Source organism: Arachis duranensis, chromosome 4 (assembly GCF_000817695.3).
Source record: "Arachis duranensis cultivar V14167 chromosome 4, aradu.V14167.gnm2.J7QH, whole genome shotgun sequence".
NCBI lineage: Eukaryota > Viridiplantae > Streptophyta > Magnoliopsida > Fabales > Fabaceae > Arachis > Arachis duranensis.
Window position 1 is genome coordinate 91,251,286 of NC_029775.3, and position 22,985 is coordinate 91,274,270.

General features: G+C 35.6%; 2 protein-coding genes across 5 annotated transcripts; both read right to left on the bottom strand.

Moving 5' to 3' along the window:
• Positions 1–297: 297 nt before the first annotated feature.
• On the bottom strand, positions 298–6,236 carry LOC110280458 (uncharacterized). 4 transcript variants are annotated; one of them, XR_008008274.1, is made up of 3 exons: positions 5,532–6,236; positions 5,370–5,460; positions 298–592 (listed from the first exon to the last, which is right to left on the bottom strand). XR_008008274.1 is itself a non-coding variant. In XM_052260163.1 (2 exons), the coding sequence occupies exon 1, from the start codon at positions 6,210–6,212 to the stop codon at positions 5,745–5,747; it is 468 nt and encodes a 155-aa protein (XP_052116123.1). In that variant the 5' UTR covers positions 6,213–6,236; the 3' UTR covers positions 1,912–2,747; positions 5,370–5,744. The 4 variants fall into 4 exon arrangements, 2 of the variants coding, with proteins under 2 accessions (XP_052116123.1, XP_052116122.1); XR_008008273.1 differs by lacking the exon at positions 298–592 and adding an exon at positions 1,912–2,747; XM_052260163.1 differs by lacking the exon at positions 298–592 and adding an exon at positions 1,912–2,747 and having other exon boundaries at positions 5,370–6,236.
• A 3,155-nt stretch (positions 6,237–9,391) lies between these two features.
• Positions 9,392–13,240, bottom strand: LOC107484033 (cell wall protein DAN4). The gene is made up of 5 exons (XM_016104637.3): positions 12,686–13,240; positions 12,482–12,593; positions 11,537–11,651; positions 10,382–11,344; positions 9,392–9,877 (listed from the first exon to the last, which is right to left on the bottom strand). Exons 1-5 carry the CDS (start codon positions 12,810–12,812, stop codon positions 9,671–9,673), a joined length of 1,524 nt encoding a protein of 507 aa, XP_015960123.1. The 5' UTR covers positions 12,813–13,240; the 3' UTR covers positions 9,392–9,670.
• Between the last annotated feature and the right edge of the window lie 9,745 nt (positions 13,241–22,985).

Sequence of the window (22,985 nt, forward strand, 5' to 3'; positions counted from 1 at the left end):
TAGCTATTTTTGTCTCATATTCGAAGCCAATGATTGGTAACTTGATTGGCATGCAAGATCTGTAATACCCAACCATACAGAGTCTTATGCTTAAGTCATAATTCGGAGATGGCAAGGTATTACGACCTCTAAAAATTAAAATTTAGTACATATAGTAGTGTGAATAATGATTATAACTAGGAGCCTTTGAAGGAAAAGGGGTAAAATAAAATCGTAACTCGAAAGCGCAACACTCCGATCGAAAACGTAACGAACAAAGGAAAGAACTATTGCAAGATTATATATATACAAGGAGTGTCAAAAACAGGAATATCAGAACTTAACATCCGGTTGCGAAGATAACCGGTCCGAGCATAGCAATATATGCATGTAAATAAAATAAGAAACCCCAAGGAAACCCAAAGGGACATGAATATAGGAAACCTAATCTCCAAAATCCCCTCTAAGAGGAGTCATAACAATTCGTATTATTCAGTGGAGATAAAAGTGTCTAAGCAAAACATATAAACCAAAATAGAGTCTCGAGAACAAAGGCTCTCTGCAAATCCAAAAGTCTCCAGCATGCTTCAGCGAGAAGTCTCACGTCCTGCATCTGAAAACCACAAAATCTGCATGGGTCAGAACCGGAGGTTCTCAGTATGGTAACAGTGCCCACATATCTAACATGTAATATCCTGGAAAAGCCAAAGGCAATCCTAGAACTTTCAACAGATAATTCAAAGCTTATAAACAGGCTAAACCATAAATGGCAACTGACTAAGGATTCTTCAATCTAACTAATAGTTTTCTTTCCAATTCCTTCAAACCTCTCAACCACCAGCAGAAGTATAATATGGCAAACACAGCTATATCAAACAAGAGATGTACAAATAGGAATAGATAAGACATTTAGACAATTAACAAGTAATATGCAGTCAAATAGGCAATCTCAAACAATTTACATAGTATGCATATGATGTATGCCTGTCCTAATGGCTGATGATATCATCTGTCAGTTACATAGCCAACTTGACAAGTCCTGGTAGCTAACCATTGGACTGTCCCTCTGTCGTGCATCCCCAACTCGAGTTATCCTCGATCATCATCATGATCATAATCATAATCCATATCCAACACCCTCACTGGTGTATATTCACGAGGGCGAGCTCATCCGGAACTTTCACACTGTCCGGCCACACATACGATATAGGGTCAGCAGAGTATCGAGTCTCCACCTGGAGCATGTGGTGGCTAGCCACTGCTTTTATCCAAGGAAACTCGTATCTCAGATAGTGGAAGTGCAACATTCACATTTCATTCAATAGCATATATGCATTTATACTCGGCCATAATCAACAATGGCTCTGCCAAAACTCGACAATAACTCAGCCATCCACCTCATAGTTCAATCCAGAACCAGCCAATTTGTCAAGGAATACAACCCTTCGGCTCATGGCATACACAGAACTTCCATCGCCATCCTCCGTATCGCATTTAATCATCTTTGATCATCATTGATCATAACTTTCCCCTTGCTTCATTCACAAGTTACCACATCCCCTAACTCTTTTCTCATTGCTAGGCATATTAAAATGATTTAAGACATAAGGGGTGAGATCGGAGGCTTAGAAGTATGAAATTTGGCTTTTAACACTCAAAAATCAACTTTGGGATGAAAACAGGGCCACGCATACGCATTCTCCACGCGCACACGTGGATGGCCACGAAGTTCTTCGACACATATGCGTCACCCACGCGCACACGTGGATGGAAAAACAGCCAAATGACGCATACGTGTGGGTGCGTTCGTGCCCCACGCACAAAACTGGCACAATTCTGGCACACTCTCGGGAAAATGGCTGGGCATTTGGTGCAGCGCATCAACGTGCACGCGTGGATGGTGCCTTTTTGAAAAATGACGCGTACACATAACTTCTTCATTTCAAATCATTTTTCGCCCGTTCTTCGAACAGCATGAACATCCTGGATCCAATTTCATTTCTCAACAAGTTTAGCACAAAATCGGGATCTGGAGTCCAAGTTATACCCCATCAAAGTATGCCCAAAAACCATATTTTCATACAAAACTACAAAGTGCCCTTTTCAAAACAAACCAATTTCATCCCTTTTCAAAATCAACTAAAACATACCGATTTCAATCCTTTTTGAAATCAATCAAAATATACCAAAAATCAACCTCAAGCTTCCTCCACTCATACATTAACGTTTTCATCAAAACACAAACCACCAATCCACTATTTTATCCAATCTCAATCAATTACCTCAATTTCGAACACAATATCACATTATATATATCTCCTCATCCCAAATTCCAACAATACCATTTCCAATCAACCATCATTATACATAATCAATATCATACCTGTAACACCCTAACTACCAAAGCTCACGCTTCTGGCTGCGCGACTTTGATAGCTTGGACATTACGACGACACCTATACTATTTAATACTAAAATATGATCCTGTTTAAAACTTTAAACCGTAATACCACTCCCAAAGATACTTTTGCTATACAACGTACATCCATACATATCATACAACTTGTAGAAACTCATAAAGGGTACATCCATATACATACATACATATATATATATATATAATATTACAAGCATTATCCAATACAATCCCTATACCTCTTACAGAAGATATCAAGATAAAGGCGAGGGTACAACAAATAATAATCTAAAGCATACAGAGCATTTCAACAACAACTAAATGAACTCTTCGTAACTTCTGCGCCCATATCCTGAAAGGGGAAAAATGTAGGGGTGAGAACATCATCCTCGAAAGGGTTCTCAGTAGAGGATTTTTGGAAATTACTGTAATAGGGTACGTGAAGATAACCGCACCAGTGATTAATAACCGTCTTATGCCTCTTTTCAAAAACAACGATTTTTCGATAAAAGTAAAGTCGGAAATCTTTTCTGAAAGAAAAACCGTTCAATTCTTAAAAACTCAAAAGCCTCTCAAAAAGGTTTAACCATGCTGAACCAAATTAGCATTTCATACTTTTTTTAAACCAGAAACACCAAACCGAAATCAATTATCGGTCCATCTCAATTCAACCACGGCCCTAGGCCCAAACAATCCAATCCGACAACCCATCACCACAAACCAACAGAGTCTCAGTAGCAATCACAAATAGGAAGATACAAGCACAAACAAACAGTTATTACAAGTAGAACAATTAGCAGTTAATCACATAGGCAAACCAAGTACAGTATGCACACCCAAACAATGTCACATAGATGCATATGATGCATGCCTGTCCCTAGTGGCTAATGATATCATCTGTCGGTTATATAGCCAACCCGACACGTCCTGGTAGCTAACCATGGACAGAAACACCCATCGCGGAGCAAGTAGGTTTGAGCTACAACCCCATTGCTACTACCCGCTCAACCCAGAGCCAGTGGAATAACCACTACTGCGGCTACTACCCAAGCGTCACAGTCTCTGACCTGGAGCAAGTGGGACGAACCACAACCCTTGCTACTACCCAGGTATCTCAAGCATATATTCATTCAGTCCCAGCCATGGATCAACATCCATCTCAGCCATCCGGCTTAAATTCGTAATTCATAGTCAGCCATACGGCCCATAATTCATTCGGCAATCAACCATAATTCAATATCATACACAGCCATTCCGGCTCATAACAAAATAGCACCTCCACCATTCAATATCATCAAATTCATAAATCGGCATTCAAGGCATAAATCACTTTTCTCGATTAATTCACTTTGAAATCAAGTTTCAACTCTTTTCAGCCTTGACTTTAAATATCTCATTTCTCAAATCATCTCAGGCTCATAAGCCACTTTTTCTCAAAGTAAGTTCTCCTTTTAAAAAAATAATGCCACTCTCGGCATCTTCTTTCCACAACTTCCATGACCATGGCAAGTTAAAGATTCATTTTGAAACATTCAAAATCATTCATCCAATAAGGGGATTTTATAACAAAAGTTTCTCGACAGAGTCCCAAGTCTTTAGGGGAGAATAACATAACTCTTTTCGCCAAATTCATTTAAAATCATCAAAACCTTGGCTTTCCGATTTGAGTATTAAAATAAGATCTAAGCCAAATCGAGTCACATAATCATTTACTTCTTTCAAAACCATTTCCTTTACTTAGGCAAAACCAACTCCAACCCCCATGATAAATTCTAAAGCATTTCAACTGTTCAAAATTGTTTTAGTCTTGCAAGAATTCAGAATTCAAAGAGTACTTAAAACCTTTCTCAAAACATTTCAAAATGAAACATGTCAAGAGACATTCAAGTTCTTTCAAAGTCATTGAAACTCCTCTAATTGAAACTCTCAAGTCAAATTCAAAGGCATTGCCCTTGTCACATTTAAAGCAGCTTTAAAACATAAGTTTCGCATAAATAACTTTCTCCTGAAAGAGATACAATGCCTTTCTTAAGAAGCAAGACTGAATCACAATTTCCTCTTTAATAATTCATTTCAAAAGCATGAATCATCCTTTTCTTGATAATTCAAATAAAATAGTAGAAGTCTTTAACCCGTCATTTTTCCAAACAACATTTCAATAAAGACTCAGATTTTATAGAAATTTCGGCAGCACCTCCCCTAAGACTTGGACTTTGCCACCCGGTTTGGGTCCCAACTAAACCGCATTCCTTTCCAACAGCTCAAAACCAGAAATCAATTCAAAAGCAAGCTAAATCCAACAGTCGCCTCAGTGGCATATCTCAAGGAAACCATTTCAAAATCAACTCAATATCAACTAATTTAACTCATTTCCAAAGTTTAAAAGAATTGGTTCAGCAATAAATCATTTATCAAAGACCAAATTAATTAAATCAACCCAGGCTGAATTTCAAGAGTATTCTATCTTTCACATCATCAAAATAATTGACTCAATCCAAACCAATCCTCAACGAATTAAACTCATATTTCAAATCTTTAAGAATCAACTTGAAAAGCATTCTGTTTCACAAAATCACACAATAATCCGTTCATCAAAACCAAATAATAATCCATTCAAACATATAATTACATTCATCCAGGATAATCAACATCACATAAGGCTTATATAATCACCAAATACATTATCGCACATCAGTATCCATATATAATAATTCCGACATATAAAATATAGTTTTTGGAAAGCGCCCCTACCTCAAAACGCAATTCCATAACCCAAATGCCTCATCAAGTCCTTTCTATCTCAAACCGGACTGACGACAACCAAAACCTCAGTTCTAAGCTACTTTCGCAACAGTCTCAACAACTCTAATCGCAACATATAACAACCGAACTCAATCTCATAGCAATTAATGCCACAACCTCACCGCATGATAACAGAACGGTAACTAAAGGACTTTCAAATCGAAACACTTACCGAACTGAAGGAGCGGCTGAACCGAAACAGCAGCTGTCTCCAAGCCGGTTCGGCGGCAACCCGGCAGTCAGCCCCAAGCAGCAGCGGCGATCTGAACCACACGCAGCAACAATGAAGTTCCAGGAAACTCAACTGAAGGGAAACTCAACTTAAAAGCCTTACCGACAGTGGAGCTCGGTGGCGGCAGCGGCATTCCCGGCGATTGAGGCTTGGCCAGAAGCTCCGGCGGTGATCCCGGAAGTCACAGAACCACTCCCGGCGGCCAGAATCACAGAGATGCAGCTCCCTTCTCCAGTCAGATCCAATAACCGTATGAGGATCAGCCCCAACTCACAACGCCATTTCCTCCTCCCTTCATGCTTGACGGCGGCAGACCTAGCAGGAAAGGGACTCTCGGCGTGGCGGAACGACGGCGGTCGGTGGCGCGTCAGCGGCGACTAGACGCAGCTCCTCCAGCTCGCGTTTCCTTCTCTCCCAGCGTCGCCCAGTCTCGGCCTTCCTCCTCCTTCGAGTTCGACGGAAATGGACCCACAGCGGCGCTGTGCTTCCTCCATGATTGCGGGCCCGACGGTGGCACAGCAGTGAGGATGACAATGGCAGACTCCAGACACGGCCCCTTCCTCTCCTCACACGTTTCTCTCTCTCTCGGTTCTCCATCATCAGCGATAAGGACGGCGTAGCGAGGATGCGACGAGCAGCTGTGGAACGCAGCTCGTGGTGAGGTGCGGTGAGGACGATTGGCGGCGCGGTGAGCCTCCTTCCCCCTCCACGCCGGCAAACCTTTCTCCCTTCACCCTCAAATTCGTTTCTTCCTTCATCTTGCAGCTGCTGCTGCGGTAGCATTGGTTGGAGGAAAGGAGAAGCAAATTGCGTTACTGCTGCTAGGTAGGGTGGGAAGGAAATCGGGTTATGGGTTAGGTTTTTTTTTTAGAAAATTAGGGCTAGGAGCAAATTGGTAATTTCAAATAAAAATTGGAAATAATATAGTAATTGAAATCCAAATTAAATCCAACACTAATTGTATATAGAAAATACTATTTGATCATCCATTTTTACAAATTACTTTTAATAAAATGCCCAAATCAAATAATTAGAAATAATATACTTAATTTCTTCATTTTCCAAAATAGCAGTATTAATATTTAAAATATTACTTATCTAATCCAAATCATACAAAATTCTTATTATTTCATAACTATCAACTTTATAATTCAAATATAGAAAATAATCCAATAATTATAAAATTGGATAATAATCATAACTCATCTCAAATTCAATAAATCAAAACTTGCCTTACTTATCTTTAATAAAATAATTTCTGAAATTAAGGCTATAAATAACTATGATTTGAGACTTGATCATTATAAGACTTTTCAAAAGTTTTGGGTCTTACAATACCCACCATCAACATGGTTTCACCCACAAATCCACCTCAATCATTCATCAAGCATATATCATAACATGCATTTTCCTCATACATCACACCATCAAGGCATCAATATTCATAATCACATATATGATCACATCATATATCTCAACCATTTAACAACATCAACAATTCAATGTCTATCTTAGGGCCTCTAGCCTAAGTTTTTATACCACATTAGATTTTAGATACAGAAAACCGAGACCATACCTTAGTCGATTTCCCCACGCTAAACCGGAGCACTTCCAAATCACTTGTCCACAAGTTTTCAAGGCCTTAACACCTCCAAGAACAGATTTTTATCACCAAAACCCTCTTCTAAGCTTTTCAAAACCTCAATCAAGCTCCAATATTCACATACACACTACCTAAGTCACAATTATCATACCCAAACACCACAACTCAATACCCAAGCATCATAAATCAACAAATTATACTAAGATTGAGAATATTACCACACCCAAGGTTCAAGGAGACAAGATTACTCTTCTCCTTCAAGAGAGTTGGGTCCTATAACATCAAAGAGCTCAAAATCTCAATCCATTTCTCCATGAAACTTGAAATTTAGGGATGAAGAACTAAAATGATTTTGTGGCTTACCTCAAGAATAAAGTGGTTAGAGCACTTTGCGGTGATTCTATTTCAACAACACCCCACAATTCACATAACAAAAAAGTTGCAATCTTTGAAGCCAAAAATACAACAAAATTAAGATTGTTAGATGACAACACCCCACAATCAACCCAAAAAAAAGTGAGATGTTTAAACTAAAAGTTTGAGGCAAACCTTTTATTCTAGAACCAAACCTTGATTTGCTTTGGTTCAATGTTAGAATGAAGGCGCACTCTCGGATAAGTTGTTGCCACCTGAGAAAACTTGGTTTTGGACACTCAGCATAGACCCTTTCAGGAGCTTCAACCTGTTCAGCAGTGTACCTCGCATATTTCCCAGAATTAAGGTGCTTATATAAAACATCGATTTCTGTTCAGTTTGCAATAGGTATTTTAATGTTTAGTTAATTACTTCATCAATGAATATTCATCCACAAAATAAGCAAACAATCTTGATTCGATACCTGTTGGAGACCAAGAGGACCCAAAGACCTTGGTTCTTCTTCAATATCATTTCAAAAGCTTTGGTCTTCTGAAAGTTACAAAATAATAGTTTCTGTAAACTTCATCCATGGAAAAAAAATTCAATATGAGTAAATTAAACATCCAACCTTATGAGAAAAAAACTCCAAAATATAGAAAAAAAACACACAAAATATCCAACACACTTTTATTCAAACTTAAAAAATTAATGATATGAGAAACATAAAAATTGAAGCAGCACTACAAAGAGGAGATTATCGTGTTGGTGGGCGTCAATCGGGGGGAGCAGGATCGCAACAAGTTTGGTGCGTGAGGGGGAGGCCGTCAAGCAACATGAGGTGGCGAACTTCAACGGCCACGCTAACGATGGCCAGTGTCGCTGCAGCATGATGGAGGGCGACATGAGGGAGGACGCGCCCGCTGAGGCGCGATTGAAGAGGGCGACACGAAAGGGGCTTGGTGCGGTGGATGATGGCAATGCGAGGGAGAAAGAGAGAACGTCTGTGTTGAGAGAAAAGAAAAAGAAGAATGACGCTGAGAGAGAATTAGAATTAGAGTTAATGTTAAAAAATACTGACCCTAATATTTGAATTCAAAATTACTAATTATTAAAAATTAATTAAGTTAATTATTATATCATTTTAATTTTTTTAAATTTTATTATACACATTGTATATTAAATATATTGGTTCGTCATACTTTCTCAATTTTAATGTAATTCTCAATTTTAATGTAAGAAGCTCTTATTAAATGCAGGGAACAAATTCTGAAAATATTTCACCATGTCCAAAAAACAATTACAATATCCTTGCTTTTAGCATTAGCTAAAACTATACTTATATACGAAATTTGTCTTTATCAAATGATCATATGATTAATTAGCTTTTACAATATTTACTAATTGTGGTAAACTCTAGGAAGTACAGACACGTCTAAAACATACAATACGGATACTCTTGCAATATAATTGGATAATAAGTCTAAAATATTTATACTCATGTCGATCTATTCTTTAGTTTTTTTAATCTGTAAATATGCACAAATTCTAACAATAAATATTTTTACTCCTTTTTAATGTTATTTTTTATTCTAATTTATTATTTAATAATGACAAAATATCAATTATTATTTATATGTTTTATTATATTACGTGAATTGAAATCCAATATACTATAGTTACATGATTTGAAATCCAACAAAATAAAACCTCATTAGATGAAATATCAATAATTATTCATCTCTTTTTTTTACATAACAGGCAAGACTAAACAGTTAAGTCTGTTAAAACTTAAAAAGAAAAGCCTTCAAAGACAGAAACCAGCCATAAGAAACTTTAGGATTTGCTTTCTTTCTGTTATAATCTCTTGCTTTCTTCTTAATGTTTCTTACTTTTACAAGATTTAGAAAAGCATAATAAAAACAGATTTAGTGATTTCAACTTTTGTTTTTACAAAATCTTGAAAACAAGAGATATTATTTTGTTAAAAATCAAAGAAACCATGTTCAAGTAAATTTGATCTGTTGCACTTATTTAAGCCTAAACCTGTTTTAGATTCCAACTGTGAACCTTTCAGCAGATTTAGTGTTCAATAAAACAATTGAACGAGCTCATCAATTTAAACTTTGAAGTAAAATGTCTTGTACAAACAATCCTCGTGCCACAGAGAAGAGAGGCTCAACCATTAGTACATTTGGCCAGGAACATGATTCCACAAAATGCGCTGGCGCTTGTTCTACAGCAAAGAAAATAAGATGGCAAGAGCACTTGGCGAATTTCACCTCTAGCTTCCAAAATTGCTCTCTTCAACCTCGCTTCCGTCACAAGATATCGGTTCAGAGCTCGCTGTGCTGCTTGTGGCAAGGGGAGAATCAGAAACACCAGCTGCCTTGCTCTTCAAGGAACCACCGGATCTCACGCTGTACATGGAAGAGGCTGGAATGTTTGTCACGTGTGGCCGTATATTTCCCTGAAAGCTTCGTCTTATATCCTGCCAAAAAAGAAAAGAAACCGGAGATAACTTGGTAACTGCCTTGCCTAATATGAAACAGACATAACTCAAGTAATCTTATTTACTCGTGTATTTTAGCAACACATGATTACCATATTTTCTTGCCATGTAGGAGTGAGTTACTTCTAGAGAGTGGCAACTGTTGGAAATTTATTATAATATAAACTTCTACTCTTGTCTAATTGTAATTAAAAGAAAAGACACCTATAGAGATTGTCCTCTCTATGCCCATTGATAACGACATTTTTCAATTTCTTTCTAACCGACGAGAAAAACTTCCATCATGATGAATATCTGAAAGGGGAAAGAGAGAGAAACCAATCGTGAAGTTCCCGGGTATGAAAATCACAACCTTCAAGATCCTATTTAACGTTTCTACTTAAGTTAATTTTTTACAGCAAAAACTCTCAATGTACTAATTTACTTCAAGGCAGTTATTTCAACGACACATATGAAACAGAATGCATAAAGTTATGAACATACCATGTGCCTCATTGCCATATCCAAAGATTTCTTTGAGAGTGTAGTTCCAAATCCAGAGCTACCAGAGGAAGATTTTCCATTAGAATTGTTGTTGGCAGAGTGATGATCAACATGCTTAGGAGGTGCCAATTTTCTCATGTTCACAACTCTTTCAACCATTTTTGTCCCAATGACAACCGGGCTATCTTCGTCGCCATCAGTGAAACGAGCTCTACTCAAAGCATGCAAGGAGCTCTGACCACTATAGGCAGACCCGGTTGAAGGCCGCCCCTTGGACGGCGCGCTTGACTGCCTTCTAGGCTTTTCATTGCTGGTAGCCTCGCCAGAAGATGATGGTGGTCTGGAGCTAGGTGCTCCAGGCCTACTCCTCGTGACTGAAGCCGGCCTTTCAGGCAACGATGTTTTCAAATTCGGAGGAGCATCATGAGAAAATCCAGGCATTTGTGAAGGCTCCCAAGGTCTAGACTTAACTGATGGTGAGATACCACGCGATTGAGCTGGATTCTTTGCAGCTGCAGGGCGTGCTTTTGAAGCAGAAGAAGGCCTAGTCGGAGGAGCAGACACACCAAGTGTCCTTGATGGGGTTGATGATCTAAGATTAGGTGTTGCTGATCTTTGAGAAGCCTTAGGAGCTGTCGAAGAAGATCTTGAAGTAGGTGTTGAGGCCCTGGAAGTGGATCGGGTAGTAGGCGTGGATGATCTCAGTGATGGAGCTGCAGGCTTTGCAGATGTTAAGGTGGGCCTGGAGGAAGGTGTGGAAGGCCTAGAAGTTTTAGTAGTAGAAGGTAATGTTGACCTTCTAGAGGGCGTTGAAGACCTCGAGGAAGCCGAGGATGGAGGCCCAGATGAGGAAGGCTTTTTGTTACTAGTGGTGGAAGAACCATGCCCTGGCATTGTTACATTTTTCTTAGTGACTATATTGGACTTGGTTCTTGAACTAGGTTCTACTTGGATATTAGAAACCTGTAACATGATAATAACAAGAAAGTTGCACATATCAAATCAACTAGAGAAAGAAAACAGAATGTCTCAAATATTCATAGGTGGAATTTTAAAAGATAACTTGTCAATTGAATTTGAGGTTGGTGCATCCAACCAATTGTTATGGTTTTGCAGCATACACAAATTTAGATAGATTAAATTGTTCATACACACCCTAGGCTTTAATGCCGTTGGACGAGTTTTATGAATCTCTGCTTCGCTCTTTACTGATATATGTGGTTCCTTTTCAAGAGTTGGAAAAAGAGGAGCATCTGGCGGCGAAAGAAGCCTAAAACAGAACAAACTTCTCGTCAGAACGATGGATGCAATTGCAATGGACAAAGCTTATAATGCAACAAAAATCCAGAAAATATGAATGAGTCATATGTGATTATATTATTCAGTTTAGACAATTTCAGCATAGCAGAGAAGTCCAAATTTACATAAGAAGCAACTTGGTGTGTTGCACACAAAGAGAATACAATTGTTTTTCCACTTCTTAAGGTTTCAATTTGAAATCAGCAACAATATGAATATTTTGAAGGAGTATATTTGAAAACTAAAGCTTGATGCTAACTTAATTCTTTTGGAGGATCAGAAAAGGTACCAGAATCAACTTTGATGTTAAAATTAGAAATCGGAAATTTCAAGATATACCAACACCCAATCATATATTTTCATGTAGACAAAAGTAGTTAACTTTCCTTAACAATGTATGAGCCATTCATCATGCTTGAATAATGATAAGAACAAAGACAATTAAGGTTTAAAGCATAAAAAGATATCTCAAGTGGGGACTGCTCAAAAACAAAAACAAAAAGAAGAAAACAATCATACACTTTTATCATTCTAAAAGCCAACTTATGAAATAATTATCTGCAATTTTTATATACTTCTCATCTCATTATCTTAACTACTTTCGACTAAACTAGCACACCATTTTGATTTACTATCAGTTCCACACCAGATCAGCTATAAAAATAGTGGCCCACAAGAAAATTAAGGTTTAATTAAAATTCCCTTTTGAATCCAATTATAGTAATCTACAAGATCTAGATACTCTCATAAGAGTATGACTCAAATTAAACAATTAACAAAAAGTTTAAAAGACCCAATTACCAATCATAATCAGACTTATCATTCTCCGAATTCAAGAACTCTTCAACCCCAGTCTTCCTAGGAGGCACTGAAGATACGATCTTAGAAATGGTAGAGTTCTCTCTATTGGATTCTGCAGTGAACAACAGCATAAGCTCACATAATAAAGCACCATGAAAAAAGAAAAGGGGCGTGAAGAAAAAGATAAAAGAAAAAGAAACATACCCAAATTGGACAAATCAAGTTCCTCAGAGTCTTGGAGAAAGAGCAGGTTGTTCTTCTCATTCTCCTTCTCCTTCCTCCTCATCTCAAGGAACAAGGCAAGTTCCTCGTCTCTCTCCTTCATCACCATCACAGCTTCTAGAAGCCTCTTCTGATGTTAAAAACAAGAACTCAGAAGATCACACCTTTGATTATCCCCTCAAGCACCAAGTTCCAAAGTTGAACTCTTTCAATCAGAACGATGAGCCAAAAGGGTATCACAAGGATCTAAGAATGAATGGATATGGTGTCAACACAAGTTGCCTTCAAAGTTCCAATAAGCTAAGAAACTCAGCAAGAGAGAGAGGTGAATCAATCGATCAATCAATCATTCAGATCACATGTACAAGGTAGATTGGTGTGATGTGCTTTGAATGTGCTCGAAGATTTTGATCTTATGTTTGCTATGACAATGTTGGAAGCTGCGGTGGTGGTGGTTATTGCTGCGTGCAACTTTGTCCGTAGTTGACTGTTTGGCATTCAGATGTTTGAAAATGGAAGACATAGACCAAAGATAAAAAAACAACACTAGACTAGATTTGAATTCAATTTATGCGGTTTATTTAATTGTTCTGCTGACATTATTATTTATTACATTAAAAAATTCGAAATGGGTTTTCTTTTAATCTTCCTAAATCTATAATATTGGAATTTGAATTGGCATTAGAGTTGCTCCACATGTTTTAAGTTTAATGAAGTTGCCCCCTATTCGGGTAGAAATTTTTCTCTTTCCTATTATAAGGTATGTTTACATAATTTTTAGAATCGTGAGAGCTATACACAAAAAAATCAACCATCAAATTGACTATTAATAATATAAAATATGGGATAAAATATTTGAATAAATTAAAAGGGAGTCAAATATTACTAATATTATCTAAAGCAAGAAATGGTATCTGAATCACGCAAAAGCCTTATTTATATATATATCGAATTAGAATAATTCGATTTGCAATTTTTACTAGTAAATCGAATTAAACTAAGTAGAATTATTAGACCGCATATAAATCGAATTAGACAATTTTGATTTACAGATGAATCAAGTAAATCAAAATAGACTAGTCAGATTTATGTATGGGTGGTTTGACTCCAAGTAAATTGAATTAGGCTATTCCGATTTATCTTGTTAGAGATCAAAACACATAAATCGAATTAGTTCAAGTAGATTTGCTATTGTTTTAGCAACATATTTAAATGGAGGCAGAGTAATTCGATTTAGAAGGGAGCAAATGTGTATAAATAGTTGTGGAATGTGAATTCTCCATCATAGTGAGCCTCACAATGGCTAGTGATAAGATATTTTTTGTTTTGGTGCACTATAGAGAGTCGATTAAGAAAAAAAATGCGTTCTAAAATTTAGTTTACGGATAAGGATCCGCTTAGCATTTTCATTAGAGTTTCGACGAGTTTCACCGAGTTTAAGGATAATATAATCCAAAAACTAGGTCTACAAAGCTTGAAACGAGTGGAGAAGTTATTTTACAGAATTCTGATCTTGATTTTGCGGGATGATGTGAAGTATGATTCGTTTGTCATAGGCAGTGATGAAGATTTGGAAGTGTTGTTCCATTGTCATCGGTAATTTTCGGAGGTAAGTACCCCCTGAGCTGTTGACAAAGCTTGTAGATGTGGTCTCTAAATGAGGAGGTTCTAATTGGAGGAGCTTTAAAGGTCCTACCAACTTAATAGCATTCTTGATGGCTACACGGCATAGGCACCTGTATAACCAATACAGAGCGGTAAATTTCCAACTATAACTGTCCATGTCCTCTAACCTCACCATGTATGAAAACCACCTGATATGCATACGAGTACCGGACTTGTTGTCGAAGATCTACGTTGATAGTAGCATCATAATGTACGCTCTGGTGTACCTCCGAACTGTCTCCTCGCCTACCCCCTCTGGAAGGTGACTGAAGGTCTGCTGCATCCAAGTGCACTTCACAATGAACTTGTCGATGTAGTCAGGTGGCGGCATCACACCCAACAACTCCTGAAACCACGCCCACACCGGCCGTCCTCCCTCGATGTATGTCTCAAAGTCTGTCAAACATCCACTGACATAGTGACCGTCGATTGGGAGCCCTAGCTGATAGGCCACATTCTGTAACGTAACTGTGCACTCACCGAACGGCAGATGAAAGGTATGAGTCTTTGGACACCATCTCTCACAAATTCACTAACTAACGGCTCATCCAACTTGAACCAGTGATCATTGAGCCTCGTGAGATGGGCCAGCCGAGCTATCTGGACATATGGCATGATCCTATCATTTAACGGCATACCGTCTGCCTCCTCATACTCGAGATGCAGCAATGGACTGCATGACATCAAAAAAATACTCTTATAATCCCAAAATTTTACAAAAAAATAACTTATTTAAAGCGGATTTTTTTAATTGTCTTTTTACTTTAACCATATACTTCTATTAAATTCTTAGAATCCCTTATCCAACATCTATTTTTTATTAGTATACTTTAACACTCTACTATCTTTCTAACTAATTATATTATCCCTCATCGAGATTTACAGATTCTATTAATTATAATATTCACCTTCTAAACAGTTTAATATCAGTAAATGACTTCTAACATATTGTGACCACTAAATCAAACCTCTAACTACTACTACAAGTTTACACCTTTTAATCATGTTGATAAACAAGATCTAATCGATTTAATCAAAACTAACACATAGGGTTTTTCTTACATAAAATAAAACGTTTCATTATACTAATATCAGCGTGCACACTACCAATGATATGTGCGATTTCATCTAAGCGGTAAATCTGAGTCGGGTCGTCTTCCATTATGCTAGGCAGCATTGCTTTCTCTGGATTTGGTGGGATATGGGTTGGTAAAATGTAATTCGAATGAAGTAGATTCAAATTATATAGAATCAGGCTCTATGTAAATCGAAATAGGTGAATTAGATTTAGTGTGAGTAGAGGGTCTTATATAAATTAAATTAGATTGGTTAGATATATTATTGGGTAAATCGAAACCACCTATTTTGAACTACTATGGACACAAAACTATGGACTAATTCAAATCAGCCTAATTCAAATTAATATGGGTTTCAAAATCGTGTGCTAAATCTACCTAACCATTCGAATTATATGTTGTTAAAGCTGTCCTAATAAATCTATTCTACCTAATTCGATTTACATAGAAAAAATCTTTGGGTGATCCACTGATCATTTCTTGCTTTGGGTGATGTTAGTAATTTTTGCATGCAATTGGATGACCTAAGTATTTTACCTTAAATATATATATTAAAAATAAATTAAACTATATATATTTATATAAAAATACATAATAATTGATTTAATAGTTAATTTTTGTGTATATATAATTTTTTTATAGTTTTTATCTTTCTAACCATTGAGAAAAGAAAAGTGAGTAATCCCACACCATTGAATGAAATCTCACACCATTAAAAACATCATTAATAACTACTTGATAACAACAAATCACAAATATTACTGACCCCTAGCACTCCTCATAATTTAAGTATTTAGGCTGAATTTACCTTTTACTCCTCTCACCTTAAATGTTTATTTAGTACACAATACTGTAAATTAATTAATAGAGATATGGATACTTGAAAAGATAGTATGATATCCTAAATAATATGAAATATAAGGTACTTGAAATGTTCAAAATTCTTAATATATTGAGGTAGATAGGACATATCTAGAATTCTCACCTTCAAGAATTCTTTGTGATGGTAGATAGGACATATCTAGAAAAGAAAAATAAATATCCAAGTTCAAACTTTGAATAAGATAACTATTTAAAGAACTTTGAATTGCAACACAAAATTATGCCTAAAAATAATAATGATATGGAAATAATGCATATAAAAAGCCTCGGTCACGCTTTTGGTATGAAACTCTACATCGCATTTATTTCTTGTCCCTGTTTGCATTTACGGTATAAATTTCAAATGAGCTCAATCATGACGCAAATCACCCATCATATTCTTCCACTTTTGACCATGTAACTCTCAAACTCGAATGCATATAGTACTAGATTTTAATAGCTCTATTCCCTTTTTAGGTGCTCGGATTTGCCAATTCACCATGATCAAAAAAGGTGAAAATGGGAGCACCATATGGTCCATTATCCTTTTTTCTTATAAGGATTTAGTTAATTTATTAAGATGTTAAAATATTTATGCAATTGAGATTTTGATTGAGCGGTTATATATGGTGTTTCTTAATATGTTAGCACCTAAATTTGAATCTTGATGGTGGCCAAAAAATAGATAGAACATTTAAATATGTGTATAAATGTGTGGTGTGTGAGAATATATTATCTAATGCTTAAGATTGGAAATTATTCAATCTATCCGATTAAATATATATATATAGTATAAAAATAGTAATATTTTCTAACATAGGTGACTTAATAGTTAATTCTTTAAGCACTCCTTGGCAAAATTAAAAAAAATCTGTTAAGAAAATGAATATTAAAATGTTCAAAGAATTTAACAATTGTTAAGTTTTATATTAATAAAATCATTAACAAGTAATCTAAATTAAACCTAAAAAACTTAAGAAATTAATTACTAAATTGGTTTATTTAATTAATTAATACTTTAAAGATATTAGTTGAGGAATTAAATTGAAAACTTAAATAATTTCCATTTGTAAATTTTTTTAAACAGTATTGTTAGAAATACTCTAATTTAATTCTTTTCATAAAAAAATTCTAATTTAATTAGTAGTACATGAAAAAGAAATTGAAAAACAAATCAGCCATATTATTCTTACATTATTAAATGTAGAAAAACATTCTCAGCATTCATACACCTGCACAACATCACATGCAGCACCAACCAATGAAATGGCCAAACAAAATTTGAGTAAACAAATTGCATCCATTAATTTAATTTGATTATCAAACAAACATAAAATAGAATCATTCAATTTCCATAGTTAATGTTTGATAATGAAATTTAAAGGCAGAGGTGCAATTAGGAGTTAGCAATTGGCATTGGCATATTTCCAAAAGGGTGATGAGTCAAACACTCAAACATGAAACGTGGGCTGTTGGATTCCTCGAGATGTAGGAAAGGGTAAAATCGAACGGCTGTAATTAAGTGAGAGATGATGGGGCCTCGTGTATCGTGCGGTTCAAAATTTGGATTGGAGGAAAGACGCTCCTATCTGATTCGTGCGGGTCCCACTTCTGAGGGCGATTAAACTTTGGGAACAAAATATTTAGCATTTATGATTGGTGGCTTAACTGCTGATCCACCATTGCGCCCCTGACCCCCCACCCACATCAACACCGCCAGGCCCCGGTTACACCCACCCATAATAAATCGATGAATTTTCCTTCTTTTATTTTCCTTAAATGAACAGTCCAATTATGGAAATGAAATTTTTTTATTTTCTCATTTTAGTGATTTTGTCAAGTATATTTTTTTATATATTTTCTAGACAAATGCTTAAAAATCAATAATTTAAAGTAAAAAAAAAGTTTGATTATTCTACATATTTTTATAATTTTATCGAATTTTTAATTAAGTATCTATACTTTTTTTTAATTGAATTTCTATACCATATAATTTTTTTCAATTTAGTCCCTACCGTGAAAAAAATATTTGAAATAAAAGAATATTCTATTAAAAAAATAAATATTCTCACCATTAGAGTAGGAGACCTAATTGAGAACATCTCCATATTTCGAAAATTCCAAAAAAACTGTCATTTTGTCCCACACTCACACAGCCCTATCCCTAAGTTCTTTGTTGAGCTCCCACAAGATCCATTGCACGGTCCTATCTCACTATGTCTCCTCCGCTCGGCGTCCATTGCGTGCTCGTTGTCCCTCGCGTACTCATCACCTTCTGCTTCGTATTCTGCTCATCTGCCATCACTGCACCCAATGCCTTGTGTGCTCCACTGCTCGCGTCTCGCCGCGTCGCGCTTCCGTCCCTCCCTTGCTACTTGAAGTGCTGCTCGTCGTCCACATTCTGCCTCTAGAATAATAGGTGATAATTTATGTTATTTTTTTGTTTTTTCAAGATTGATTCCTTGATGTTATTGATAGGAATTTTATTGTTGATTGGTTCATAAGCTGATTAAAAACAAATATTGTAGTGGTTGAATTCATATGTTGAATTGGTTTTCTAAATTAGTTTATGAATATAAATATGAATATGCAGGAGTTTTGTTAATTGTTGAATCGGTTTCAGTGACTGTTGTCTTGTGTATACATAAGAAATTGTTATTGTCGTATAAGGAGCACGCGTAAATTTTTATACAATTTTAACTCATATATTCCATTGATTAATTGGTATGAGTGGTTCATTTTATTTAGTTAGTTTCTCTAATGAGGTAAAGAACACTTTTTTATGTTATTTTCTTTTTTTATTAAGAAGCATGGTCAACTAGTGTCAGTTTTTATTTGGACTCTTCAAGATAAAAGTTGGGTAGATGAACTACGGATCTTAAGCTACAAAAGGCTTGTTAGGTTTATAGATTGCCAGGTATTTGACAACCTTTCTAATTTTTTAGTATTGAGTTCAGTTAGGTTATTATACGAGAGTTTTGCGACCACCTTACGACCACTTCTGAGGATACAGCATCTTAAGTAATTTTTTAGAGTTCTTTTTCATTTGTTTTTTTTAGGTTTTAATCAAATTTCTTATGTTTTCTAATGGAATTTTATAAATAATCAAGTATTTGGAGTTCGGTTAGTGTTTTTGTGTTTTCAAGAGTTTTTATCTCAAAATAAGCAAGAATTGAAGCTTTTTGACAAGAAAACACATATACGATTCAAGGATAGTTCAACCGGGCCCAAACTGAATGCCCAAGCATTCAAACAAAAACGTCTGGCAGTCGTCCTCATCCCAACATGGACACCCAATAGCTGCACAAGCAAGTCCGACATGGCGGCATCCCCCTCATGTGATCTTGCACGCCTAACGGCCAAAGTCACAAGCCCGACGTGCCTTCCTTCTTGACACCCACGCCCAGCTTCTCTCATAACAAGCCCCGCGTCCCTCTCCCTGTAGAGTGCAATTGGGTCACACACTCAAAAAGAGGAGATCCTAAACCCCCCACCATCTCGCTGGAGGCGATTTTACAATACCAGGAAGAGCAAAGAAGGGGATCCTGACCTTCCACCATCTCATTGGGGTCACACTTTCGAGAAAGAGTTCTCAAGATGAAATAATCATGCCCAAATTAGTTTTTTATAATCAAAATATATTTTCATAACCAAAATATGCTTCTTTAAACTTATCTCCACTATATTCCGATATGTCTTCTTTAATCCAACAAATACATTCCACAAAACATTTCTAGCTAAACCACCCACAATACTCTATAGTCCTAAGTCATCGGTTCTAAATTCATAACAAAAAATATTATTTTTATTTCACTCAATACTCTCTCGCTCATCCCAAAGCCTAATCACTAGCTAGAAAAATCTTAAATAGTGTTTACAGAGGTTTAGAATGCTAGAAAAATGTTTTAAAACACATAATACATTTTCTGCAAAACAAGATGCATGTCATGCGTATGCATGCCTTCTGCATACGCATGTATTGTTAAATTTTTCATAGTCGCGTACGCGACCATTCATGGCGGAAGGTTTGCTCACATACGCAAGCCATATGCCGCATATGCGAGAGTTCAAAACTTGCCCTTTTCGCATACGCATGCCCTCCGCATATGCATGAGTGCTGGACAGAGCCAGTTTCTCATGTACGCATGGCCTACGCATACGCATGAACATGGGTTTGTTCCAAAAAGCTGTTAAGGTAAAAAAATTAGTTTTTTTCACCAAACTGCAAACGCGCATAACGTTTTCGTTAAAAAAAAATTTCAGTCTGTTCTTTGAAAGTTATAAACTTCACGAATCTAATTTTTATTTAAAATAAGTTTCACCAAATTTAGAAGTCCGGAAGCCAAGTTATGACCCATCAAAGTTGGTCAAAAATCGATTTTTACCAAAAATTACAAACCCTCTAGTTTTCCAAAACTCATAATTCAAACCAAAATTATTCACAACCAAATCAATATCATCACAACCATACCAAATTCAATCCTTCAACACCTAACAAGTATCATTTTCAAATTATCAACCCATTTAAACCCAAGTCTAAACTCTCACTTTCAAACCAATTAAATCCACCATTCAAATCCCAACCAAAATTTTCCATCAATCATCATTAAAAATCAAATTCATCATCATTCAATAACATCACAATTATTATTCATCACATCTAATTTTACTTTATCAACTTCAATTAACAATTTTACTTACAAAAACCACTAACTTCATAAGTTACACATTCAACACCAAATTCCACAATTTTCGTTCATAAATTAACCAATTCATATAATTCAAATCTATTTTAAAGGTTACTGACCTGTGTTTCACACAGCATTATATATTAACTATAAGAAATCGAAACCATATTTTGGCTGGTTTCTTCCCAAGTTCAAACACTACCGAAAACCCCTTTTCCACAAGCCTTCGAGTTTTTAATAGTCCTAGCCACCAAGGCTCCAATTCAAGCGCTCAAGTGCACCAATTTGACTTCAATTCACATGTATTCAATCTAATTTCATACAATTTCATCATAATCAATATTAGGGTTTACTACTTCACTAATTCACAAGAATTAGAGTTTTCTTACCTTATCCATGGAAGATTGGGATGAAACCTAATGATTACCCAATACTAGATTACACCTAAACAATTAAAATCATGAAAATCTCTCAATACCCATAACTAAAATGCGAAAACAAAATGGAAGAGAGAATTGGATAAGAAAAATAAAGTGCCTTACCGCTTTGTTCAAATAAAATTGAAGAGCTCAGCGAGACGAATGCATGGCCGCAAACAGTGCGACGATTGGAGCTCCGGATTAAAAATTATGGACAAAAGAAGATTGAATTGGAAAATGGAAGTTAGGTTCTTCCGTTCCTTCTTCAACTCAGCGTGAATCATAAAGAAGAAAAGGGAAGGAGTGGCTGATTTTAGCTTATATATGTTGAGCCTTGGGTCCGGTTCAATCAGTTTAACATGTTGGCCTAATTTCGGGCAAAAAATATTTAAAATTAGTGTTTAAATTCGTATTTTAAATACTTTTACTTATTATAAAATTTATTTCTTAATTTCTTTAACTCATAATTAATTTATTAGTTAATTATTTATTAATTTATCAGATTTTATATTGAGGCCGTGTAGGATTAGGGTTGACATTTTATAAATCCGCGAATAAAATAGGGTTAAATAGTTTCATTGAAAAAATTAACCCACGAGTAGAATTAGAATTAAACCTAAACTCTATCCTACTTTATTCATTGTCATCTTTATTTGCACACAATATTTTTCAAAAGTTTTTATTCACTACTGAGTCTCAGTCAAATTTAAAATTCAGACACGACGCCAAAGCCTCAATCGTACATTAAAGTTTATGAAAGAACCCAAGCCAAAATATATGACCAACACCTGTAAAGAATAAACCGCCAAATAGAACAATATAAAAGTGTATGGAAAACAATTTATTAAAGCACTATATTATAAAGAAGAAGAAAAAGGGCTCCATGTAATTATGTAAGTTTTGTCTTGATTGTTGTATTATACTTAAAAGTTCCATAATTTTTTCTTTTTTTATCTAAATTTTGTAACTTTTTATAGTTTGAGTTTTGATCCTTTTCCATTTCTTTGCTACAACAAATATATAGTTGAGTTTTAATTCTTTAGGAGTCTAAAACCAGAAGAAATTAAACCGTTAGAGATTTATCATATATATAAACTAAAGATTGAAATTTCATTTACATGTTATTGGAACCAAAAGTTAGGGTATTGTATTTACATAAAATGAATGTATTAAGAAAAAAAGAAAAGATAAATATAATTGAGTTTAATTTTAATCATCGAAAAAATGTACTTTTTACACATCGTCCAATGAATCGTATCCGTTCTTTTAAATGACTATTTATGCTATCAATGTAAATAGTGATGCTATACATTCAAGTCTTTTTAATAACTAAATCCAACCAAATTGGTTCAAACTCAACAAAAACTAACTTTATTATTAGCGCGTGTAAACACGCTACCTTTTCATATCCCGCATTTCTTCCTCACGTTCTTCTTTTTCTTTGCGCTCTTCTTCTCCTCCGTGCTTCTTCTTCTTTATATATTTTCTTATTATCGTCATTCTTTTATTGCTTTGTTATTGTTGCATTTTTTTTCTTTTCTTCCTTCTCTTGGTGATTTTTGCAGCATTATGT